Source organism: Colius striatus, chromosome 2 (genome assembly GCF_028858725.1).
Source record: "Colius striatus isolate bColStr4 chromosome 2, bColStr4.1.hap1, whole genome shotgun sequence".
NCBI classification, from domain to species: domain Eukaryota; kingdom Metazoa; phylum Chordata; class Aves; order Coliiformes; family Coliidae; genus Colius; species Colius striatus.
Genome location: NC_084760.1, coordinates 88,026,109 through 88,053,091, shown reverse-complemented (window position 1 = coordinate 88,053,091; position 26,983 = coordinate 88,026,109). Strand labels below are relative to the sequence as shown.

The following is a 26,983-nucleotide window of genomic DNA, read 5'->3' as shown; positions in this document are numbered from 1 at the left end:
CCAACTTAGCTATACTGAAAGAAGCAGTCCTGACTCAGCCTCACCTACTGTGCACACGTTTCCCAGTTTCAATTACAACTAGTATTTGGTAGAGTTGAACAGATAAGGGAGAAAAATCAGAATCTCTCAAGAAGGACAGCTATTAAGTTTTTTATCAGAAACAATGATTTTTCTATGCTGTACTTTCATATAATCCCCTATCCAGAAAGCAGGTGATTAGCACTTGTAGAATATAAAATTGCTTAAGATGGTGAAGTCTTCAAACAATAAGTTATTGTATTATCCATACTTCAAGACAACATGAAAGGATGACAGAAAACAAGAACATGAGATTCCAAATCACTAAAAAAAGTATCATTTTTTTTACTGTTGCAAGTGATCTCCCAATAGCCAAGAGTCAAAAAAAAAAAATATCCATAAGCTGCTTGCACAGCAAAAGCCATCAAGGTCACCCTAAACCCTTTCACAAGCTCATGGAATGTATATATGCAGCTCAGCAAAATTAAGAAAGTTCCCACTCTAACATACTCATTAGAAATCAGGTTTGGAAAAAGGACACATTGTACTTCGAGGCCCAACAAAGCCCAGCAAGTATATCATAAAATATGTTAGACTTGTATTAAGGCACTTGTCATGGCTAGAGTCAGTAGATCTCTTGAGACTCATCTGTTCCACAATGAACAATCCTTTCTCCTCCCTGAATGAGTAACAGAAAAAACCCACAAGACTACCCTAGCTACAATTGCTTCACATGCCACATTGCCACCATCAGTTCCTAGAAGTGAGAAAATGAAAGTCTGCTAGCCTTTCTGTATCTATTAACTCATCCACACACATCACGTTAACTTCTTTCATCCTTTGCAGAAGAAAGCTCTTACAAGGTTTTTTTCTTCCTGTCCCAGCAACAACAGTTTAGGTTATCTTGAATCGTGATTGGCTACAGTGGGAGAGATGCTGTATTAAAAGCTTGTATCCCAAAGGGCAGTTAAAAGAATCAAAAGAAAACTAGTGAGTTGAGGTCATAGTCCACAGCCTTATGTACAGTTGTACATATGTAATGGATGCATTAACATCACATCAGTGACATTAAAAAGGACTTCTGAACAAGCAGCCAGGGACAGCTAAGCAGTCTCATACATGTGCAGGATGAGGGTTGCATGAGACAGGTCTTAAAGAAAGAGGACAGTTGTGTGCACAAAATGTTATCCATTGAATTTCTAAGTGAGCATTGTCGAAGATCTTTTCAGTGGCAACAGGTCTTTCAAAGGCTGCCCACAATTCTTTTACTATCCATAGGAAGCCAGTATAACAGAAAATCTCCCATCACATGCACTTTTCTCACTACAACTCAGCCTTGTGGCAACTACCATCTAGCATATTCCTTTTAATGAGCAGGTACTTTCAGATGCTTTCTGATAAAAGAATCACACTGCACCTAACATGCTTGCACATGCAAAATAATTCATTTGATACAATATAGGATGGTAAAGGGTAATCATCCCATCATCAAGTTTACAACATGTTCATGTCTTCTTGCAGCTTAGAATTTGTGGAACTCTACATGGCTTACCTATAGCCACAGATCAAACTGTCAAGCAAAGTGATGGCTAAAAGATATCATTTTGCTACTGTCTCAAAAGGACTTAACATATATTCATGCAATATTCTAGCTGAAAGACACATACAATATATTTTTCTGATGAATGGCCCATCAACGGCTGCTATAAAGTGTTTTTCCCATAAAAAAAATTAAGGTAATGGCAGAATGTGCTCATGAATAGGTTCAAGTCAGGAGTCTCCCTGGAAAAGGTGAACAAGCTACAAACTACAGTAATGCAGTTCTAAAATTAGATCCTGATAGACTATCTTCATTTTGTAGAGATTAAAAAAAAACAAAATGCAAAATGCACAAATGCTCATGTTTGTCCAGTTCTCAAGACTTCAAAGGATGCAACAAAGGGGTATTAGGTGTATTAGCCAATTCTCACCTCTGCCAAGCCACTAATCAGTAACTCATGTTTGACCACATAGAGATGCAATGAATTCATTTATCAGCTCTTCTTTCATCAACTATCCAGGTTCTCCTCAACTGTAGTAATGGACTGCACCAGAAATTGAACATACGCATATGTTACACAGTGTCTGAACAGCCATAAGGTTGTGCTTTTGAAGGAAGATTTTGCATGTACATAGTATTATAGTACTAATGTCAAGCCATTGTTCCAGGAAAAAAAAAAAAAAAAAAAAAAAAAAAAAATCAAGAGGGGGAAAAGGAGGGGTTTAATCTAAAAAAAAAAAAAACAACCCACAACCTACATGTGATGGGGGTTATTTTTGTCACAATATAACAGTTCCAGACAGTCTTTGGAGGTATTAAAGAGGCACGGGTATATGGCAGAATCTTATTCAAAATCTTTTGGAAGAGGCAAAGAGTAAGCAATTTTAAAGTTTTATCAAAGTACATCACTGGAAAATACTTAAGGAGCCTCAAAGAGAGAGGCATAATGTATGACTTGCAGCCAAATATCTCTCTCAATTACTCCTACACTCCTCCATTTTCTCTCTTCACTAATAGACAGTAATGATGTAGGCTTTTCAGTGAAGTATTGGTTAAAGAGGAAAAGAGTACCTACAGCTGAGACCTAAGACTTGGATTGTGGACTGATCTCTAATTTTACCAGTAGGAGCTAAGTAACCACCAATTTGCCAATTCCAGCCCTGAGAAAAGAGCTTGCAAAGTTATCAAAGCAGTTCTGTCATCAAAAGACACTTTACACTCTAAGACTTTGTTTCAAGTCACGATTCATCACTGAGGACAGAACTGCAACACCTTACGCTAGCTACTGTTTTCAACTCTGAAAGATGAAGACAAGCAAAAACATACAAAAACTTGTTTGCTCCACTGCAATGACAAAACATGCAGAAATTGCTAAATTACATCAAAGATGCTTCAAAAGGCATAATTTGATACACAAAGACATTTGCACAAGTTTAAATTGTTACCTCCTGGACATCCTCTGGATTTTTTCTTGAAACAATCTGAAAAGCAAAACAAAAACTATATAAGTGCTTGGATTTCCAGTTTGGAAATCAAATAACATGCAGTGATTTCTTGCTGAAGAGAAAAATCTGGAAAAGGGAAACAGTTGCATGCTCCTCTGCACTCAGAAATGTTTTCATTTAGTTTTAGGCAAGTTTAGTATCCAAAGACAACAGAGTGAAGTATTGCAGCAGAGGAGTCAATCACTGTGACTAGAAACAAATCCATGCTTGGATTACATTCCAAGCAAAATGGTATAGAAGGCATCCCACCAAACCATGCTAGTAGAGCACATCCTCCACCACCTTTCCAGTCTCTTCCTATCAATTCATATTAGGACCACAGTACTCCCAATAAGCAAGGATAATCAAGCCCACTTGATTTAACGTAAGCTTCATACAATCTCACTATGAATGTGAGGCTTTGCATTCACCAAGACAGTATTTCCACTTTACTTACGGCCATCAATGTGCACATATATCTGACTCTATCCTTGAGTATTTGCCACTCCTTAAACACTCTTTGCCCAATTAATTATAAATGACTGTCTGGAGGAGAATTGCAGTGAAAAAGAGGCTTGGCTACACATCATAAAGAAGCCTGTATTTTGTAAGGATTTTTTTCCTTAAATAAATATTGATCTCAGGAGCTTTTTTTAATTTAAGTTCTGTATTGGTCTTATAAAAAGCAGTACGAGCACATCCACAAAAACAAACAAATCAAATAAGACATCTTTAATTCATAGTGGCAGTTATCTTGTACAAGTCAGTATATCCTTCATTATAACTCAGCCAAAGCTGTTTAACAAAATAATCAGCCTATTGTTAGCTGAAGCAAAGTAGGGTATTCCCAATCCAAACAGAGACTCTTCACACACCAACACACCCTTGAATAATTAATGCTCTGAGCAGGTGACGCATAAGGCAAGCACAAGCAGTCCATGCTAAGTGCACCCCAGAGACTAAAACACCATCCTGCTGAACCACAAGCATCACGCAGCTATTGCTCTAAGATGGAAGTCACTACATCTACACTTTCCTCTTGCCAACTGACAATAACATACCCTTCATAGTCCCCACAAACTAGCTCTCTTCCTTTCAGTTTTCAAGAGTCCTTGCCTCTTGAAAGCCTCCCAGATTGCATAACATCAGCTTACTACACAGTCCAGCCACTGTAATCTTTCACACATTTTGGAGGAGACAAGACAGAAATGGGAAGTGTTACCCTCTCTAGCAATCTCCCAAAAGACCTAAAACACTTTCCTTCACAAGTCTGAGGTCTTTCTCTCACCTCACACATCAAAGTCTTCTTCTTCCGGTGTAGTCTACCTTGGTAAAAACCTTCCTGAACTTTTCCTCTCTCAGATAATCTAACATTTGGCAACTTTACCAAATTTTAACCTTGGCAGCTGTTGCTCCTTCATTCGATATCACGCAGTTCATATGTATAATTGGTGAAATATTTCTAACCTTTTCTAATAGCTGGTGTACTTGATGCAAAGAGCCTGTAGAGCTCAGGGAAGAAGATACTACAGGCATGGCTACACATCACAGAAGAACACCAAAGGGCACACACCAACTGCTTTGCTTTGCAGTTCACCTTTAGTTAAAGCCTTGCAACGGTTTTGGCAGCTAGGTAAGTTACCAGATGGGCAGAAGGAGACCCAGAGAGATGAGTAATTACCCAGACAGTTAGTAAGAATCTGGGATAAAACCCAGAGGCCCCGTTTCACACTTGTTCTAATGTTACATCGCCTTCTATATCTAGCAGCCATGCCAACTTTAAGTCAGTACCCAATAATTCATGTGCTGTCCGTCCTACTTTGTTCTTTATACCTTCTTCTCAAGGTCAACCTCAGAAGAGGTCTGTCCCTTCAATTCAACCTATAATCAACCTAGAGACTTGGCAAAAATGATCCAATTCCCCAAACTTTCAGTGCTTTTTTTTTTAATCCTCTCACAAGGATCAATACAATCAACTCCTTCTGCAAATCTCTATAATGCAAGCATCTAGTTTTTAAAATATCATTAGAATACTAACCAATGAGCTAAGCAGTGCATAATTACCGTGTTAGGCTCAGAGATCCTACAAAGATCCTCACCATGGAACAAGTTATTTCAGATTAACCTGTTCCTTGTCTGGCCTGCAAACATGCAACAGAATTCATTAGAATTGTAACTATCATTAATAATTCTAATCTTCCAAATTATCTGAACTTCTATTGGCAGGCTATATTTTCAGATATCATTGAAGAACACTCCTCGTATCACATTCCGTAGATACTTCTTACTGTTCTTTGGCCTTTGAAATGGATATTAAAAAAGCCAATGTTCATTTCACTTTGCACTTAAAATTATTTCACAATTTACAAGTAAACAAAATACATACTCTCTGCTATACAAACAAACAAACAAATCCTTTCAGAAATGCTGCAACAATGATAGGCCACTTCAGCGCTCAGAAGAGACCGCATGGGTAGTCCTGCCTCTAGGTCAGATGTTTAGAACATACTAAACAAGTGCTTTCTCATCCATTATTCTTAATCTATTGTTCTGTTGGAAGAGAAAGTTCCTCTAACTTCTTGTTTCTCAAAAGACTCATTCATACACCACTGAAAAGAATCATAAATCTCCACAAGCATGTACTCTGCATCTCAGACAGATGGGTACTCAACTAAATGGGATGATCCACTTCACTTTTTTCCTTCCTGGCAGTCCCCCAAAGTTGCTGAGCATCAGATCACCAAATACAGTTGTAGTGCTGTGACATCAACCACGGATCCAGACCACCACAGGAATACAATGGAGGAATGGGTGGAGAGGGTAACAGATACGCAAATTGCATTATTTTAAAACCATCTGGATCAGCATCTAGCTCTCCAAACCCTCACTTCAAGTACTACATAACAGATTACAAGATAAAACCCTACTGAAATGGAAGTTAGTTATACTTCTTCACCTATGAACCCAAAACATCCCTTGCTGCAAAAAAACATCTTTTTTTCCCCTTAAGGATTTTAGATGTCAAAAAAACGCTGAAAAACTAATGACCTCTGGTTAGTCCAGTTTAATTTGGACAGCTCTTAGATTGATCTGCTCCTTGCTCTGCACTATATTACAGGCAGTCACTACAGCGCCTGATTCTGCACTACCTTGCCTGGAAGAGCACCAAAGGATCTACAACTTATGGGGCATGGGAAAATTACATTCCTCACTAGTTAGCCACAACTTGCTTTTGAAAGTTCTGCATAAACTGAAATACCATAAAGCATTTTAACTGGCCTTAGTCACAGTAAGAACAAAGTCATCAGAGTAAAATAAGCAGAAACCTTGGCCTATTCCTGTTACTCCCTATTGCACTGACACAACTTTTTAAAACACACACAGACTTGGCCCATCATGAGCTGCTGCAAAAACATGTGATGGCACTGCTTTCCTTCACTCAATTTCATTAAAGCTTTTTCAGATTAAAATATTACAAGGAAAAGCAACTCTTTTTTTTTCCTCTTAAAAACTAGTACTTTTATTGGGCTAAAAAGCCTTTTTAAATATATCCCCAAAGGACTTGTATACATATCTTTGACAAAAATGAATTCTAAAATACTTTCAATTTCACAAGTCACACAAAGGGATCACAGTCAAGCCACCTGAGCATTACACCATGCATACACATACAGAATACTGTATTCTTTGATTTCAGGGATGGGTGTATATAAAAATACATTGTTCTCACAGGCAGAATGTCTACAGTTGCTGTAACCACAGGATAAAATATAATTTAAATAAATTATATCCCTCTATGACACCTTCTGATGCTCTCAACATAACCTACCATACCTGCGACCTGAATTCCTGCTCCTCTTGCACCTATCGATTTACCTAGTGCCGTCCCTCTTTGGCTTAAAGCAGAGGAAGAAAAGCAAGAAATTTCCCGAGGAAAACAGAAGGAGCTTTCAGCAAAACTAGCACCAAGCCAGCTTGCATAATACCCAGTTATCTACTTCATCTTTCCTTCTTCTACTAGGCCTCTCTTATTCACCCAGACCCAATTTGGCCCAAATGAGGCTGAACCCCAGGCACACACAGCCCTTAAGAAAGGGGCTGCCTAAATATTCTTCAAATAGCTCTGTGCTTCTAATGTAGGCATGCTGTACCTACATACTCTGCTCCCTCATTTTTCCTCTAGAGCAGACCACATTGTGGGGCAGCGGGAAAGCTTAAGCAATTCGACTGTAACCTATCCAAGAGATTCGGAGAAGAGGAAAAAGACTGCATTGTTTGGTTTTAAGGTATTCTCCTAGCCCTGCGACAAACAGGAAAGAAATTGACAGTCAATTGCAAAGCGCCTTTAAGGCAATTAGAATGTCATGTGAAAGCTACAAGTTCACAAGAGGCGACCGAAGCTCAGCTGAGGTCTGCCGTGCTCAGACCTTCCCTCCTTCCCACTCATGCCCCTGAGAGGTGCTTCCACGCCGCGGCCGGCCCGATCGGCGCCAGGATGCCCATCGGCGGCCCAGCCATGGGCTCTATTCCGCACACGGCGGCGGCCAGACAGAGCGAGCCGCAGGCAGGCCGGGCGCGCAGAGCGGCGGGGGCGAGGGGCAGGGCGGCGGCTCGCGGCGCGCCAGGCAGCCGGCACGGAGGAGGCCAGGGCTGGGGGCCGAGGGCCGGGGCCCGGACGGGCGCTGACTCACCCGCGCCGTGACCTTGTAGACGGTGTGCCCGCGGGGGTGCCGCCGCGGCTCTGTCACCGTGTAGAAACGGGCCAGGTCCCCGCCGCGCTCCCGCGGGCCCAGCATCCTGCACCCCGGCGCAACGCCACCACCGCCGCCGCGCCGGGCCCCAACCGAGGCGGAAGCGGCGCCCAGGAACGCCCCGCTCCGCCCCGCCCGGGCGGTACCGGGGGCCTGGCCAGGCCCGCCCCGCCCCGCCACGGGGAGCCCCGGCCGGAGTTCTCGGCTCCCTGCCTGAGGGCTTGATAATAGGCTCTGGCGGCAGGGCTGGGGCTGAGTCTGAGGCGAGCGCCACAGCTACCAAGGCGCCGGACGGCACCCAGGGAGGGCGTGGATCTCTCCCTCCCACACTGCTCCCGGCTGCCGGGTTTGAGTATCCCCGGTTCCTACCAGGCAGCTGGGATGTGGCCGCCTATTCCGGAGCCTGAAAATCTGCATAGCGTGGATGAGGCCCAGGCGTAATAGGCAAACCATAGCATCATGGAATTCATTTCAGTTTTTGGTTGGAAAAGACCTTTAAGGTCATCGAATCCAACCACTAATCTCACACAGCCAAGCCCATCACTAAACCATGTCCCTCTGCATCTCACAAATGTGTCTTTTACATATCTCCAGGGACGACTCCACCACCTCCCTGGGGAGCCTGTTCTGGTTTTTTAACAATCCTCTCGGGGAAAAAGTTATTCTTAATGTCCAATCTCAACCTCCTCTGGTGCAACTTCAGCCCATTTCCTTGTGTTCTGTCATTCAGTACTGGGGAGAAGAGACGGACCCCCACCTCACTACAGCCTCCTTTCAGGTGGTGCATGGCTGCAAGGGATTTACTCTTAGCAGTAACCACTGAGATCTTTTCAGGTGGCATCTACAAAATTTTTGTAAGACCTTCCACTGACAGAGGTGGTACACAACTTCCAGCCTTTGCAGTGGGATACTTTAAGATATGCTGCCCTAAATCTAAAGACCAGTCATGCAGAAACAACTCACGGATTTAAAGGAGAATGTTAACAGACAAGATCGATGGCTACTGGATTGCTATGTTTCGTATTTTGTGTCTTCTCCAGATTTTTTGGGCTGTACCTGAACTTGTCCCTGCAGAAGTGCTCTTGTGTGTGCATAGGTGTGCAAAACACTTTGGTGTAAGGAAACTCTCCAGGCTTTGAGGTGCATTGCTTCAGTTCAAAGGAGTGCAACTTTGTGCTGCAAAATAGTCAATTATTTGGCTGTAGTGGGATCTATACCAAGAGACCTATACAGAGATCACACCTCAGATTATATAAACTGATAAAATTATTTTCTTTTTTTTAATCACTATGTCTTCATTTGTTTAATAGCAGATGTTAAAATAGCTTTTCATATCATTACCAGGTTATTAATATCTCTGATCTCATGTAGCTCTTTGACATAAATACTTAATTACATGTCTTTGTAAAATCTGAGACCTGTGTTGAAGCTCATAGCAGGCTAGTGCCTCTCCTTTGAGGATGACTGAATTGTGAATCTTTACAACATTCCCAATTATTACTATATAAATGAAATATTATCTCCTATAATCACATTTGTTTTCTGTATTCCAGATCAGATTCACTTCTACAGAAGCATGAGCTCACTATTGAGTCTTTCTAAGCAGTGTCAGTATAACACTGTTTGGAAGCACTTGTCACAGTTATACCTTGTCCTTATTCCTCAGGATTACAAGATTAGTTACTTTTAATTTTGACACAGCCCTCATATAATTCATGTATCCTACTGGGAATTCCAACCTCCATACCAGAGGCAAGTAAGTCCTGCAGACATGCAGAGTCCAGGAAACAGAGACCAGAAACATGCTGTTCCCCTCCCAGGACTAGTCTGACAGAAAGCAGTTAATTTGGTAATCCTGGAGGGCCCAGCAAAGCCAGGTCAGAGGAACTCCTCCTGGAAGTGTTCTAGCATCCATGTACTGCTGCTTCTTTGGATAGTGCTATCCCAGAGATAAGTCATTTCCTGTAGGAGAACACAATGCCTCTCCCTAACATGTCACAGGGCAAAATCCAGCCCAAATACCTCTCTCTCTCTCTTTTTTTTTTTTAATTACTTTGACATTCACAGCTATACAAAGTTACTAGAATGACTCTATCATTTTTCTCTGTAAGAATTGTTTGATAAGTCTAGTCTATTTTGCTTGAAGAACATTTTCTTAAACAATGGGGAAGAAAGAAGACATTGATTGTTAGAAGCTACTTGAGCGCCTCATCCTCTGAGACTGGAAGAGTATGTGTTTTACATCTTTTAACAAAGTGTTTCTCCATCTAACTTCATGGAAGTAACTATCAAAAGGCATACCTGATCATCATTCTTCCAAAGCAAGTTTCTAAATCTCACAGCTACAAGACACGCATCAAACTCCACTAGATAGCAATTGTTTTTTTATACCAATGATGTTACAATTGAAGGGAGAAGAAGCAGTAGGAGTAGAGAACAAGAGAGAAAAGTATATTGCAACTGCATAACTCCATGGCTGAACCAAGGACAATAAAAATGACCAGATATATGGAATAGCTTGTTCATGCAGAACAATGGAATAATCAGAGATTTTTTGGCATGGAAGAGGAATAATGTGAGAGGATATGACAGTGGTCCATGTAACTATGAGTGGCATGGAGAAGATGGATGAGGATAGACTGTTCAGTCTCTCCGTGTAAGAAGAGAAGTCAGTGAAGCTGATATGAATGAGGTAAAAAAATTAATAAAACAGTTCTTCTAGCACATAATAAGTGCTAGACTTGCCGGACTCTTGCCAGTGGATGTTGCTGATGCAGAAAGTTTACAAATTCAAGTACTTGTGGGAGAGAGTCACTGACAGTAGCTAAAGCGACAAACACATCAGGCTTACAAAATCTACCAGCATCACTACTGAGATTACTATTATGTAAAAACCTTTGAAGTGACAGATGCAGATCAAAATACAGAAAAAAACTGCATTCCATGGGAAGAATCCCTCTGCTCCTAAAAATAACAGCAGTTGTTGTTGCTGCTACAGCTATGGCTTACCATCTTCTGTCTTAGAAATATATCTATTACATAAGAATGCTTCAAAAATATAGAAAAGAACAAATTATCAAAATAATGTAGATCTGGAAAATACAGTTGTGAGATCTTTTACTACTCACCTATTACAGAGTTAATAGCTTTGCTCTCTTCTGAAGAAACTAACAGAAAATGGATGGGTACTTTTACCTTTTGTCGGTAAGTAACTTGTGTCCAAGAAGCAGTCCTGGCTGAGTGGGGAGGTCTCATCTGGTTGGAAATGAGCCAATATAACATCCATATATAAGAAGAGACAGAAGAATGATCCAGAAAATTATAGGCCTCACAGTTTGACTTCAGTGCCCAGGAAGCTGATGGAGCAGAGCATCCTAAGTTCTATTATGCAGCACATGCAGGACAACCAGATGATCAGGCCCAGTCAGCAGGGGTCTATGAAGAGCAGGTCCTGTTTAACAAACCTGATCTCTTTCTATGATGGGGTAACCCTCGTGTTGCCTGAAGGAAAGGCTGTGGATGTTGTCTACCTTGACTTTAGTAAGGCATTTGATACTGTTTCCCACAATATTCTGTTAGAGAAATTGGCTGTTCTTGGCTTGGACAGGCATATACTTTCCTGGTTGAAAAACTATTTAGATGGTCAGGTCCAAAGAGCCATTGTCAATGGAGTTAAATCCAGTTGGCAGCCAGTCACGAGTGGTGTCCCCCAGGGGCCACTCCTGTTTGATATCTTTATTAATCATCTGGATGAAGGGATAGAGTGCACCCTTAGTAAGTTTGCAGATGACACCAAGCTGGGTGGAAGTGTCAATCTGCTTGGGGGTAGGGAAGCTCTAAAAAGAGATTTGGGTAGGCTGGATGGCTGGACCAAGGTCAATTTCATGAGTTTCAATAAGGCCAAGTTCTGGGTCCTGCACTTGAGCCACAACAGCCCCCAGCAGCACTACAGGCTGGTGGAGGAGTGGCTGGGAAGCTGCCAGGCAGAGAGAGACCTGGGACTGTTGGTTGACAGCCAGCTGAACATGAGCCAGCAGTGTGCCCAGGTGGCCAAGAAGGCCAAGGGCATCCTGGCCTGTATCAGGAGCAGTGTTGTCAATAGGAGTAGTGAGGTGATCATTCCCCTGTGCTTGGTTTGTTGAGGCTGCACCTCAAATACAGTGTCCAGTTTTGGACCCCTCTCTACAGGAAGGACATTGAGGTGCTGGAGAGGATCCAGAGGCAAGCTACCAAGCTAGTGAAGAATTTGGAGCATGTCTCATGAGAATTGGCTGAGGGATCTGGAGCTGTTTAGCCTGGAGAGGAAAAGGCTCAGGAGACACCTTCTTGCTCTCTACAACTACCTGAAAGGAAGTTGTAGCAAGCAGGGGTCGGTCTGTTCTCCCTAGTAACAAGCAATAGAACAAGGGAAAAATGCCCTGAAGTTGTGCCAGGGGAGGTTCAGGCTGGATATTAGGAGGAATTTCTTAACTGAAAGGGTTGTCAGGCACTGGAACAGCTTGACCAGGGAGGTGATGGAGTCATTGTCCCTGAAGGTGTTTAAGAGATGGGTGGATGTTGCACTTAGGGAAATAGTCTAGTGGTTGATAGGGCTGGGATAAAGGCTGGACTTGACAATCTTAAAAGTCTCTTCCAGCCAAAACGATTCTATGATTCTAAGTGGAAAAGCCAAAGTGGATTTGACACATTGCTTAACTGGCAGGCTCTTAATGTAACTACCTTACTCCAGTTCCAGTCTTTCCTACCACTCCTGGGAACACTTAACAATTGTTACTTAAAGTAACTTTTATGACACAAGTAAAAGGAATGCAGAGAAACAGTGTTTTACTTGACCACAGTTCCTGCACAGCATCTGCACAATTCAGTACTATCACATTTCATATGCTTTGTTTGATGTTTCATTACAGTAAACAGATCCAGCATTTACTCTGTCCTCAGAAGACCTCAAAAAAAAAAGCATTTTAACTGCTTATTCAGGCAACATTGACAGAAGGAATTGTTGGTGCAGCCAGTACGTAGCAGTGGGTGTAGCAGTGTGTCCAGTCATGGGGCCTGTGGGGCGGATAGGTCTCAAATCCATCCCTCAGGCCAGGCTTCCTCACCAGAGTGTCTTCAGGTGCATTTTAACCCAACAACGTTAAAATTTGGTCTAAAGTAAATGGGTTTTATTTTTAGCAATCGGCAAGTGGTGCTACTGCCTTGAAATCACGCCTTGAAATCGCATCTTGAAACGGCAGTTCTTCCTTGAGACTCTTTGGCCTTGCAGAGACACAAGGTATGGCCAGAGAGAAGACCTTGTATGGGAACTACTGCTTCAGCACAGTGTTACATCTGTTTAAAATAATCAAAACTCTGAAATCGGGCACCCTATAAGCCACTCCTCCTGCGCGCTGCTGCTGGGTCGGGATGGTTCTCTCCCCACAGGCCGCCTGCAGCCAAAGGTCTCCCGGTCCAGCGCTCCCCCTGCCCTCGGTCAAGATGGCAGACGAGCTTCGGCTTCGGCCTCCCGGATCAACTATGGCTCCGGAGCGCGGCACCGGCCCTCGGACTACATGTCCCAGGAGCCAGCGGGAGCGGAGCCGCCGTCGCCCGTGAGGGGTAAGCGGCAGGTCGGCAGCGCGGCGGCGGCGGGCGGAGCTGGCGCTGCCCTGGGATGACCCCCTTTGGGGGCGGCGGGGCTGTGCGGAGTCGATAGCGGGGCCCTCCGGGGCCGGGCCCGCACCTGGGCCCGCCGGGAGGTAAATCGGCGGCGCGGGAGTCGGGGAGGGGCGATGGACCTCGGACGGAGGCCTCGGCGGCCTGTATGGGGTCTTTCCGCGGCTGGCGAGGCACCGGCGACGTTGGCACTGCCGGCTCAGGGACGGCGCCGAGCCCCGTCTGGGTGTAGGGCGGCCTGGCCGCGGGGACAGAGCCTCCGGCCCGGCGGGGGGTGGCTGATAGTCCCTCGTTTTAAATGCCCGCCGTTAGCCGGCGCTGGGCCGCGGTAAACAAAACACGGCGTGCGTGGGGTTGTCCTTTGCCGGGTGGAGCGGCTGCGGGGAAGAGCCCGATTGCGGCCGGGTTTTTAGGGAGAGGGGAAGGGAGGCTTTCTCGGCGCTTTCCCCTGAAACAAGTGTTTCAGGAGGTTCTCGTGGAAGGAGTGGCGCCGGTTCTTGTGGATGTCGCGGTGCCCCTGGGTGTGTTTTGATTATCGAGCCGCTTCTGGTGCGCTGTGGTGGAAAGTGCTGTTTCAGGACAAGCTGGTTTTGCTGAAACTTGTATTTAGGTTTATTCGCTAGGCCAAGTGGAAAGCTGGGGAGTTCGTCTTTCAGTTCAACTTCAGGCATGCTGAGCTTTGGTATCTTTTGCTTGTAAGCTCAAAATGCACCTTACTTGCACAATGAGGAAGCTGAGACATATTGGTGGCACTCAGTCTGCCTTCCAGCGTTTCTTGAGACACAGTTTTTGTTGTTGATTTGGGGGGGGGGGGGGGGTGTTGGAGAAAGGAGAGAAAAAAACCCACCCTTATTTTCATGGCTTGCAGTTTTCCCACGTGGAAAAGAAATAATAATACTAATTTAGTCTATAAGGTGGTGCCAGAGATGCCACGAGTGTTCGTATCTCTCTCTTTCCCTGTCTTGTTGGCAACGGTGGCTTTATAAAAAAATAATTTTGACTGCTTGAAGGAAAGTGGCTTTCTGATTCCTTTCAGATAGCCTTGTCATAAAGTTAATGCAGCATGCAACAGTGACCTTTCTCAAAGGTGTTCCACTGAGTACCTGAAAGATCTGATATTCAACAAGGCAAAAAATAAATTGTAAATAGCTGTTCAGAGAGATAGAGTAATTAAATGGCATTTGTAAATGTGAAGGGAGAATAAAGATACAAGATCGTTTTTTAAAGTCCCACTTTGCATATCATTTAGATAAATGCTTAAATAACTTGTATGTATCTAAAAAGGTTTGAATATCTTGTATGTGTTCACTTGTAGCAAAAGAGTATCTTGTGTAAACCCTGAGCAGGATGACTTGCATCTCTAGCCTTCTACAGGCAGATGTAGTTGTGTGTAATGAAACCTATGCTTTCTTTGTCAGACGCCCCATGCTGCCCCGTCATGTGCAGAGGCTGGGCAGAGACTGGATTGCCCACTGGAACGGTTCTCAGATACTTGCCTTGAACAGCCCGTCTTACAGCTGTATGAGATGGGCCGGACACTATCCCTGGGCCTCGTTTCCTCTTCCCGTTCCAGTTGATTTTTCAACAAACTGGAGAGTCCCACCATTTTTTGGACCTTGGAGACAGTTTCAGAACTCTAATTGGCAGTTTGATAACTTCATGCCAAGTTCTTGCTTTCACCTGCCTAACCCCAGTATGAAATCTGAGGGAGAGGAACCATTGACAAAGAAGAGAAGACTCAGTGGCCAGCATGATAATTCAACTCTTGAGGAAGAAACAAACTGTTGTAATCAGAAGGAAGCATTGTGTCTTTCTGTAGCACAGAATGAAGAAAAATGTAGCAGCAAGAAAGGTAAAAGATGCTCTTTGCTCGTTGTCCTTGTTTATTTATAATGCTAAACACATCTAACAAGTTATAAGCAATATTGCCTCCACCTTTTGAGTTACTGATTTTCTTGGCACCTCTCTCCAGAAAACATCTGTCTTAAAAATGTTTTAGTCTGTGAACTTGTATTTTATGCTGCCAAACATCCTGACAGAACTAGATTCACTGTGCTTGGTGGAAGAACCATAGTCAATGATGTGAGGGATTGTCCAGCTGAGGAGTCTTGTACTAGGTACATACAACAGTCTCTCGGGTGTCAGCTGCCAGATTGTGTCTGATACCTTGGAAACTCTTGTAATGCAAAAGGATTTAGCTGACTGTAGGCCTGAGATGGGCTGATAGTTTTCTAGCTTCATTCCTTGTGCTGTACCTGAGCTCTAAAGCCCTGCTGGACCCAAATTGGCTTCTTTCTGAGCCAGTCGAGTTATCTGTGACCTAGGTAACTGAGAATCGATGGTGTTTGCTTCCAGTGTGATTGTGTGGGTTTGTTTTTACAGCTGCATTCTGCCATTGGCATGTTAGCAAGTTTCGTGTCAGGTTGTGACTGGGAGAGCAAACAGCAAATGTTCTTATCCACATAAGTACAATAAGTGCAAAAATGTCCACCCAGCTCAGTAGTAGTCTTTCATGAAACTTCAAAGTGTCCGTGTTACTTTATTACAGATATAATCTTCTACACGACATCTAAATGTTTTACTGAATATTATGGATATGAGCAGTTTTGCCGACTGTGAAACAAAGAGGAGTGCAGTCAAAATGAAGGCCCTGTTGTATAAATCACATCCTTAACAAAATCAACAGGAAGTTGTATTACAAGTGAAAAAGGCAACAGGTGCCATAAGTATCCCAAAGGGATTTTTTGAACGTGAATATTCATGTGTCTTAGAGGGATCACATCCAGTTCAGAAGCTGAAGGAAGAGACTTTGGTTTATTGCTGAGTTCTCTCTTAACTCTCCTTTACATACCTTAATCTGAGAGTGTCATGACCATTGTGATCCTTCCTAGTTATCTTTTGGTCACATATTGAAAAATGATGGTAGTTAAAGTTACCTGCAGAGGAGCAATGTGGCCTCTCTCCCACTACAGAAACAGCATTTAAGGCCTTGCTGTAGTCATTGCAAATACTAAAGTCCTGAATAATGAAAGCACCATGATGCAGTTTACTACACAAATAGGGCACACACTAACAGCTATAGCTGCAGTCTGCCACGAGTTGGTAGCACAGATAACTGTGCTATGGCAGTTAGGGTCCAGATAACTGGACCCTCAGCATGCTCTTGGATGAGTTCAGACATAAAGGCTGAAAGGCGTCTTTTTTCATTAGTTTAAGTGAAGAAATGCATACCTGCAGAGTAACTGTATGCTTAAGGATGGGCAGATATATTCTTATTAACTTTTATATAATGATACTAATAGTAAGTATGAAACTAGGAACAGCACAAAGGCAAAGCAAGCCTTTTCAGAAGTTCCTGGTAATTCTGAGGCTTACTCATTTTTTAATTTCTCAGCTTCACTTAGTGAAATCAGGTTCATTATCTGTTTTGAGATCTGTATAGTGAACCCTGTTGCAGCTTACGGCTCAATTCTTCCAGACTGTACACAGGTTGGAGGTGAACTCTTTATTTGATGCCTAACCCTTTGTTAGTCATGACTAACATGATATCGACAAGCTGCTCATATGCTGCTCTAAAGGCCATATCCCAGTCTGACATCCCCCATCTCAACTGAGCAGTCTGTGGCAGAAAGCAGCACAAGATTCTGTCAGCAGGCTGCATTTGGCTTACCAGTTTGACAGCCTTTCTGCAGGAAGTAAGGTGGTGTCATCTGACTGCAACCATCTCCTTAAGATGTGACAGTTTCATAACTTCAAAGCAGTTTGAAATCCAGGGCAGGTTGTGGTTTTGCATTGTGTTTTGGGGTTGAGTTTTATTGTTTGGTTGGTTTACTTTTCACTGATGCTTATATAAAGCTGACCTTAAACAAGAGGGTCTAAATCACTGCTAATCAAATAAGCTTTTCTGTTTAATTGCTTAAGCAACTTGAAAGGCAAATAATTGTGAATAGAATGATTTCTAAGAGCAGTAAGGAATTGTGTAACATATATTTTTCTGTTTCATATGCTTTTAACAGGAACTATCAAAAGACACTGGGAATATTTCTGTCAGCACAGTGGAACAATGAAAATCTTTGAAAATAAAGAAACTGACCAAAGCAATATAGAAAGTGAGGCAAAATTTGATTTTACGGTCATGTCCTACAATATCCTCTCACAGAATTTGTTAGAAGATAACTCCCACCTGTACAGACACTGCAGGCAGCGGTTGTTAATCTGGACATATAGGTTTCCCAATATTCTACAAGAAATCAAACAGCTGGATGCAGATGTGAGTACAATATGAACACGTGGGTATTTCCTAAGAATTGATAAACTGGAGTAGCAAATTCTTGCTGACAGGTGATCTGTCCAGTGAATCCAACTAAGCTTTTAGTGATGTCATGCTTTTTTGCTGAATTTGGGGATTTTTTTGTACCTGTAGGGACTAGGAAACAGAAATATGATCTGGTAATATTTTTATGTACTTACTAATATCTTTTAATCATAAACTTTTGCCTTAGGTACTATGTTTACAAGAAGTCCAAGAAGATCACTATAGAAAAGAGATAAAGTCAAGTTTGGAATCCCTGGGTATGATGAAATTCTTATGACCAATACATTGTCTTCTCTCCTATTCCAGTAACGGTTTCCTCAAAAAAATCCTCTCTTAGCTTACAAAACCATTCTCCTGCCATCACCTGCAACAATGTTGCATACTTCCTTTTATAAATTCATTAAGTGCTCTCTTGAAACAACCTTGGTGTTTCCTACCAATATTTCCGTTGGATAGCCCAATATGCAAGTCCACTTTTATTGTGGGTATTTTGTTGTTTTGCTTTGGCTCTTTCACACATGAGGAGAGGACATGCCTAGTATCTTAAAGTGTGTAGATGCTTACACATCACAAAAGCATTCCTGTACTGTGTGAACTGAAAGCTCAATGAGACAGAAAGACTCCAGTTTCACTTTTCTGTGTGAACTTCACGTAGTCTTTGGTGCTTCAGACTGGGTGTTGACTGGTGGGTCAGAAAAGTAACATCACATGTTTCTAATTTTTATTACAAAGAATCTGCATTTATACAATGGTATTTTATGTTTTTAATTGCCTTTCTTACAGGGTATCACTGTGAATATAAAATGAGGACAGGGAGAAAACCTGATGGCTGTGCTATTTGCTTCAAAACTTCCAAATTTAGCCTGATTTCATCAAACCCCGTGGAATTTTTTCGCCGTGATATTCCCCTCTTGGACAGAGACAACGTTGGACTGGTGTTGCTTTTGCAGCCTAGATTTCACTGTAAAACTAATGCTGCAATCTGCATAGCCAATACACATCTGCTGTATAACCCAAGGCGAGGGGACATCAAACTGACCCAACTTGCAATGCTCCTGGCAGAGATTGCTAATGTTGCCCCTCAGAAGGACGGTACCTTCTGCCCAATTGTCATCTGTGGTGACTTCAACTCTGTTCCTGGTTCTCCGTTGTACAGATTTATAAAGGAAGGAAAGTTAAACTATGAAGGACTTGCTATAGGGAAGGTAGGCTGTGCTTTTCACTTCTCACCAAAAAAGGTTAATGCTGATTAAAGATAAATACTTAATGGAATGGTATAGCTGCGATTCTCACCACTGCAGTACCAGTCTTAATGCCCTTTGTGCAGTCTGCAAAGCAGAAGTGACTGTGGAGTTACTAAAATAAGCTTGGGTATATTAGCTTACAGATTATTGTATCCACTTCTAGCATGTTGAAATTAGAAAATTGCAAACAAATCAATTGTTCTTGAAATGTAGTTATCCATGGGATGATTGTGTCAGATATTTAAGTGTCGTGGTCTTTAAGTAGGATAAAATAACTACTTAATCAAATACCTACTGTGTACTGCATGGAAAGATGACTTAATTTTAGATAAACTTTTAATTACAGTAGCTAGAGTAACTGTAACAGCAAAAATGCAGTTAGAAGCCAAACCTAAACTGCTTCAAGCTAGATGGTTTGTGTTGTAAGCTCTTGTTGTAGCAGTTGGTTGTGTCAAATGCTTCTTAATAGAAAGTAAGTGGAGTACATACAATGAGAAACATGAAAAAATAGGTCTGCTGGTGTTTGCTAGTGGGTAATTGTTTCAAGCCCTGCTTTGACATGCTCCTAGAAAAATAAGTATCATGAAAATAAAGTAAATAGCTGCATATACTCAGTCCTATTATGTTGCTAAAAGTGTTCTTGGTAGCCTTGGGAGTCTCTCAGCAGAAGAACTAGCTGGAAAAATTGGGTAGCTGCAAAAAAACTTGATAAAAATAAACGAAAGGAGTGTTGCTATTTTTACAGATTTTGACAAGCCATTATGAAAGACTTAGGTATGATAAGGGGATGAGGCTTTTCTTTGCCTTAAAGTTTAAGCTTTACTAGAAATATTCACACATTTCAGGTTTGGAGTTTTGGTTTGTGGTTTGTTTTAAATCAGATTTCTGTGAAAAAAGCTTATGTTGTCTGTCTTAGGTCTCTGGACAAGAACAGTTTCCAAGGGGACAAAGAATCTTATCTATTCCAATTTGGCCAAAAAAATTAGGTATTTCACAAAACTGTGTATATGAAATAAAAGAGCAACAAAAAGAAGAAAAAGCAGGTCAGTTTCTGTGTTGATGAATTTTGTGGTCCTTTGAAAATATCGTTCAGGTAGCACTGAAAAACAGGTGGTCTGTTCTAGCAGGGAAAAGCAGTGAGTCTTGAGATCTGGAAAACTTCTGTGTTGGGCTCATCAGGATGTAAAGTTATTTGCTCACGTAAGCATCATCAAATTTGAGTCTTTAGAAGATGAGTTAGAAATTGCCATTCAGGAACTGGTGTGTAATATTTAAAGTAGTGTGTATGCATCATGAAAGCCAGCTGTGCTGGGAAAAGAGGGCAGGAGGACTGCAGCACATGTATGTAGCATGAACCTACCTTCCGCTTCTGTGTTTATGTATTATAATGCAGGCACTTTATGGAACAGGTGGGAAAAGTGAGTGATTTCTTGCTCAAGATTGCTACATATTTCATCCACCATTTTTTCTTTGAGAGATAAAACAATTTAAAATGAATGGCACATAATTTCAAAGAGTCTTTGGAGGGGATCTTACTAATAGAGAAGAAAAATTTAATCCAACTTTGGGAATTGTATCTTGCCTGCTGCAAAAAATAAGTGTACTTAAAGATATTTCTTTTCTTTAGCTTTTTTTTTCTATAGCTCTTCAATATTGGTCTTGCCTACATCTTATTTTTAAAAGTAAATTGAATGCATTTTTATTTTGCAGGAGAAAAATTGGAAGCCACAAAGCTGGACAACACTCAGGAGATTGTAATAGCATCTGAAAAGTATGTGTATGAGGGAGAAAAATGGAAGCCCTTGACTGGGTGCTAGTTTTCAGAGTTTGTTTTGGTTTTAGACCAAACTTGTGTCAGATTCCAGACATGGATACAAGATTACAGAATCACAGAAGGCTTGCTGAAGCCAATCTGCCCAAAAAAATCATCATTCCTTTAATCATTGAAAGGCTGATCAGACGGTAAAAGAGTAGAACTGGAAATAGTGGAATGTGTGTTCTTGTGGGAACTTCAGATACTATTTCAGAATGTAGAGATGAGGTGTCAGTGCTGCTTAGAGGGTACTTGGTGTCTGTTTATTAAAAGAGTGCTTTTGACTTTTTCTGTCACTTCTTGAGAGAAACGGCACATCTTGCCTTATAGTGACATTGGAGGAATGCTGTGAACTTCAGTCCAGTTGCAGAAACTTGTGCTTTTGTAGGGGGACAGAAAATCAACAAAAAAAAGTGTTGTCTACTTGCTTCAGTGTTGGCAATTCTCTTTTTACTGTTTGTGAGATACTAATTTATGGATGCTGATAAAACCCAATAATATAATGTGAAATTGAGATGAGAGAGGGAAAGGAACTGGAAAGATCATAAAATCTTCCTTGGCAGGATTTCTGTGAGAGATTTTAATTTCTTTGAGTCCCAGAAATTTGGAGTGTTATGGATTTGGTAGACTTGGATCAAAATAATTCATTGTTAAATTGAAGGAGGAAGCTACCACTAGCCTGGTGAGAAGGGAAATGTAACTGCTTTTTGTAAAGAAGCATATATTTGCATTTACCAACCTGGTGAAGGCACACCAAGTAAAGTACTTAAGAAGTGCCTTATAAGAAACTGTATATGTGTGTTGTCAGGCTCCAAGTCAGCATTTCTTATCAGAAATGAGGTCTTGGTATTACCATAGATAGTTAGTTATAATAAAACCCTTGGTAATTGTTGTTGATTGAAATGCTAAGTAATGGCATTTCTGAGAAAGACAGAGAATAAAACGCGAAGCTGTATTCTGCAGTGTAAATCTATAGCATGCCATGTGCTGAACACTGCTTGCAGGGTTTGGTTTGTTTTTTGCCCTCTACAGAACTACCAGAAAGGAGGTTGTAGCAAGGTGAGGGTTGGTCTCTTCTCCCAAGTAAGAAGTTATAGGACACGAGGAAATGTGCTCAAGTTGCACCAGAGGAGGTTCAGACTGGACATTAGGAAGAACTTTTTCACTGAGAAGGTTGTTAAGCATTGGGGCGAGCTACCCAGGGAGGTAGTAAAGATGAGGTGCTGAGGGACATGGTTTAATTTAGTCATGGGCCTGGCAGTGTGAGGTTAGTGGTTGGACTCGATGATCTTAAAAGATCTTTTCCAACCAAAGCAATTCTGTGATTCTCTGATCTTTAAAAGGATGCCATGCAACAAGCAGAAATTACTACCCTTCTGTGTTGCACCAACTGACATGTTTGTCTCTTCTCTGAATCAGGCAGTTGGTATTTTATTTTTTAAATTGTTTGGGTTTTAACCAGAATGCATTGCAGCTCAGGTTTAAGATACAGCCATGCAAGGTGAGGTAGGTGCAGCTGAGGATGGATGATTTGCAGGGCTGATGGGAGCAAATGGCTGAGAGGGAGAATGGAGTTTTTTTGATGAAAGGTACAGTTTTGCAGTTTGCTTTCAACATCCAAAGAAACAGATGAGACAAGATAGGCTGAACTGAAGAGGAACACATTGTCAGGGGAGGGGGAGAGGCAAAATGGGACCCTGAGTGGAGGAAAGATTAGGCATAGCCTAACTTGAAATGTATCTTTAGTTTAGGGAGGGAGAAAAGACCCTAAAAATCTTTATTTCTCTGTGTGCTGAAGGGCCTGGTTGGATGAGGTCACAGTCTGTTGCTTTCATATGAGCTGCTCTCATGGGCTGTGATGGACACTTCTACCCAGGTGTCAGGAGAGTTTGCTGAAGCAGGACATGTGAAATTTTATGAAGTGTAGATGGAAGTGAAAGCCATGTATATTTAAAGTGTCAGTTAAGTCAGTTTTGATAGGCTCTTGGGTATCTGTCTTTTACTTGAAAAAGCTGCCTGCATTTGGCCTTCAGAGGTTTAGGCCACTAAGGCAAAAGTCTATAGGATGGACTGCATCAGAGAAACACTAGTTTGCATATCCAGATAATTGATCTTGTTTGTAAGCGGGGACTATTTGGTATTTCTTCATTGCTTTATTCTTTCCAGGAAAGACAAGAAAATAAAATTATTTTCTTTGATTCCTGTTTAGGTTGTCTTCAAAACTTCAGCACCACTTTAAACTGTCTTCAGTGTATTCCCATTACTTTCCTGAAACTGGGATACCCGAAGTAACAACTTGTCACTCCCGAAGCGCTGTCACTGTGGATTACATTTTCTATTCTGCAGCAAATGATGATGATGCTGCCCAGCCAGGTGAAGAAACTAACTTTCCATTTTCTTTCACAAATGCTAAATAGGGCCATTCAGATGCTGGGAAATGTAGTGGTAATTTGATCCATACCACATCTCAGAGGTTCACAGTAGTGCTTTGAATGTCAGCTGTTACCTGAGAAACGTGGCTAGCCTTGTCCACTCGCCACAGTTGGACTTGTAGTGCCACCCAGGGCAAACTTTTTCACCTCACTCAACATTGCTATAGTTGCCATCTCAGCGTGGAGGCAAGAGCTGAGGCTACAGAACATCAGCAATGTAAGTAGTACCTGAGAAATACTGTGGTCAGTAACCCATGCAGGACCTTAATGGCTATCATCTAACCAGCAGAACGGTGAACAGCAAGTTGTGATGTGCACTAAAACTGATAGATGAACTGTGTCTTGGAAAGGTACTTTTCAGATAACCTAGAGATAGTGTCTGTGAAAGAAGTGTCCTCGATGGCCTTTCCTCTTAAAAGCAGTCACTTGCACGTGCCCGGTTGTCACTCTCTTGATTGGGATTGCAGTTGCAGCTGGGGCTCACCAGATGGTGCAAGAAAGACGCAGTAGCTCTGCGGGTGTGTTTCGTGGTGGGTATCGGAGCCGTCCTGCACTGCATCGCTGCTCTTGCCGTGGAGAATCGAGCTGTGCGCTTTCCATGTCGTTAAGTTCTGTGGTTTATGCCATTGTAAAAGGTCATTGCACAGTGCAGTGCTGTCAGATAAATAGCTTTGTAGAACTAAGAGCAAAGAACCTGGATTCCACTCCTGCTGCGACTGTAGATTTCAACTGATTTTTTTAATATAAATTAACATTGTTTTCAGTATGTGAAATGAAAATGTCACCTTCCTCTCTCATATTTTGAGACTAGATTGTTAAAATTCATTGAATAAGTGCACAAAGTCTCATTTTTCATTACGTGAATGGTAAATGCTATCCTGGTGTAAAATATCAAATACAGAAGCTTCACAATACAGAAATAAAAGCTTTGACTGAAAAACACTATGATATGAGAAGTATCTAAATGACTTCTGGATGCTGTATGACTTAAAGGAGCCGCATCCCTGAGCAAAATTTAATCCCAGTCCACCTGTATATACATTTCGTTGCACTGTCATTGCCCCAGCAGAGCTGTAGCACGTTTTTCTTTCTGCACCTGTTTTTCAAATAGATTCTTCACCCCACATCAGAATCAAGAATGGGACCAAACCTGAATTCTCCAGTTAGCTTAAACTGGTTTAGTTTTTATTCATTAGTTCATAGAAACTAAGTAATAGTCTGGATTTTCAGTTTTCTGGTGACCTGGGACTCAATTAAAAGCTCTCATTCTGAAGAAATGAGTATTAAATGTGGTCAGGGCTGACTGATCAGTTTTGGGGTTTTTTTTACCATTTAAAGGGGTTCCCTTGGAAAGTTTTGATGCTTTAGTCTGTGTCATGCTTAGCCGAGTATTTGGTTTGGTATTCAGGATTTGCTGTGAAATCAGGGTTCAGCGTCTACCCAAGTCCTGCAGGACTCCATTTTGCTGGTTCCAGAGTGCTCTGAGGTGAAATTAATCACTGCATGCAGATCAACCACTCTAGCAACAAACTGCTCTTCTGCAGACGTGCACGTGCTGTCTCAAACAAGTTTGGCCCAAGAGCTGAGAGGACGTGTGCTCTAGAGCTACCGAGACATCTTTGTAGGAAAAGAGCTTTTCTTCAGAGCAGCAGTAAACAGCTGCAAGGTTGAGAACTGGAAAGCTGGCATATGGCAAAGGAGTGAAGCTGTTGAACTATCTGAGGAGTTTAACAGTTGCTGGATAATAATTTAAAACATGCCTACTGGCAAGCCAGAACCAGGTTCAGCCAGGAAGTTCTGAAATTACTGATGACTTCCACATAGAAAATATTTTTGTCAAAGTTACAGCTGCCACTTGTGCCGTTCCTGAAAGTGCTCAACCTGCTCCGGACCATCTCCTGAAAGCAGCAGCCAGGGATATTGAATAGTTGCCTCACTCAAGCAGCTGAAGAAACCTGAAAGTTTGACACATCATGGAAGGATCTTGTTCTCAATGGAATTTCTCTACCCGAGTTGGAAACAGCTTGTTACTCTTTGCTGATGATGGGTTTCTGTTCGTTTCAACTTTAACGAGGACACAAATATTTTGAGTGTAATAATGAGGTGTGATTAATAGCAAGGCTGTGAGTCATCTTGCCCTCTTCCATGAGCAATGTGGTGTTTTATGTGTGTGTGGTGGGGGATTTTTTCTACATGGTATTTTGTGTGGTGGTTGTTTTGCACTGGAGTTTTTAGGCGACTTATAGGAATATGTAGCAGGAAATAATGGAGGAAGATCACTTTCTTATGAGGGACAGGTAGGAAGGGAAATGCCAGAAGGATTTTGTCCTTATGAGCAAGAACTTGCCTGCTGGAGAACTGTGTGCTTGAGGATACAGAAATAAAATGTTATGTGAACCAGTAACTCTTCACAAGATGCTTATTTTGCAAGTGTCAGCTATTCAGCAGTGCTATTGTGCTAGAGTATAGGACTGGATCATGTGAGGCTTCTTCTGGGAAGTTACAGTGACAAAATAAATCCCTTCCCTTTCTTTCTCAATTTATCCCTCCAGCAAAGGGAGAGGTCATGTCTTCCTGAGTACTTTGAGCTCTAACAAGTTCTACTGTGACAGTAATACTGAGAAGAAATTCTGAGCTACCTTACTGGTGATTTTGTGTGGAATAGTAATGCCTTCAGATTACTTTTGCCATACCATTTTCCTCCTTCTGCATATGTATGACTGTGTTGGTTTTTTTTTTTTTAGTTCACACTGATGACACTTTCATTTTTTTCTCAACCAGGAGCAGGGGATTCTTTTTGTGGAGGTCTGAAACTCCTTGGCAGGCTGGCGCTTCTAACAGAGAAAGATCTTTGGACTGTTAACGGTCTTCCCAATGAAAACAACTCTTCTGACCACCTTCCATTGCTAGCAGAGTTCAGGCTTATTGAACGGTAATATCCAAAGGACTTTTTCTGCAGGTACAGTTACCTTCACCTCCTCTCTCCATGGGATGATTATTTTTTTAAAGGTTAATCCAAGCACTGCAGGTCCGGTTTAAATATGTTTGCATGCTTGCTCATTTGTTACTGTTGATGAAAGTAGACTTTTTACAAAGACATTTTTTAAACCAAACCAAACCTGTTTAAATCACTTTATGAAGTCAAAAGGCAAAAAGAAAAGATTTTACATGAGCTTCCTCTTTGATAATGGAGAACACCTGTGGCAGTCTCAAAGCAGCATTATTTTTCACAGAGGTGCTGTAAATGGTTTTATTGTAAATCGTAGTAAAAGTGATTATTCTCTGAGATCTGTCTGTGTGCTTCTTCAAGTGGAGAGTGTGTTTGTGTGCTTGCCACACTTTACAATGAGCTCAAAATTATGTTTTACTACAAAGCTGCTCTGTAGACACTTCTGCAAATACTTCTGAAAAGGAACTTTCTTGGTTGTCTAGAATGCAATCAGCTGCAATGCTGGTCTTCCAGTGAAGAAGTCGGCTTTGCAGCAAGGGAAATACGTTCTAAAAAAGGCACTACTTCTAAAAGCTCAAATATATAGGAATCGTCTCAGCTCAAGAGGGACAGAGAACTTCTGGAGAGAGTCCAGCACAGGACCACCAAGATGATCAGGGGACTGGAACATCTTTCATATGAGGAAAGGCTGCAGGAACTGAGGCTGTTTAGGAAAAAAGGAGACTGAGGGGAGATCTTACTAATATTTACAAATATCTAAGTTATGGGTGTCAGGAGGTTG

General features: G+C 41.9%; 2 protein-coding genes across 10 annotated transcripts in view; one reads left to right on the top strand and one right to left on the bottom strand.

Moving 5' to 3' along the window:
- RPS6KC1 (ribosomal protein S6 kinase C1) overlaps positions 1-7,894 on the bottom strand; it is a 91,095-nt gene extending 83,201 nt beyond the window's left edge. For 3 of the 9 annotated variants that reach the window (XM_061991409.1, XM_061991413.1, XM_061991414.1), the window contains exons 1-2: positions 7,734-7,894; positions 3,004-3,039 (exon numbers count right to left, since the gene is read on the bottom strand). In XM_061991409.1, coding sequence (XP_061847393.1) covers positions 3,004-3,039; positions 7,734-7,838 — 141 coding nt within the window. In that variant the 5' untranslated portion in view covers positions 7,839-7,894. Of the gene's footprint in view, positions 1-1,988; positions 2,103-3,003; positions 3,040-5,106; positions 5,184-7,733 lie in introns of all 9 variants that reach the window. The other 6 variants (XM_061991411.1, XM_061991416.1, XM_061991410.1 and 3 more) reach the window with 4 other exon arrangements.
- A 5,483-nt stretch (positions 7,895-13,377) lies between these two features.
- On the top strand, positions 13,378-26,530 carry ANGEL2 (angel homolog 2). The gene is made up of 9 exons (XM_061991408.1): positions 13,378-13,531; positions 14,867-15,300; positions 17,465-17,718; positions 17,951-18,020; positions 18,547-18,968; positions 19,924-20,050; positions 20,718-20,778; positions 23,030-23,193; positions 26,034-26,530. The coding sequence occupies exons 2-9, from the start codon at positions 14,874-14,876 to the stop codon at positions 26,186-26,188; spliced, it is 1,680 nt and encodes a 559-aa protein (XP_061847392.1). The 5' UTR covers positions 13,378-13,531; positions 14,867-14,873; the 3' UTR covers positions 26,189-26,530.
- Positions 26,531-26,983: the final 453 nt, after the last annotated feature.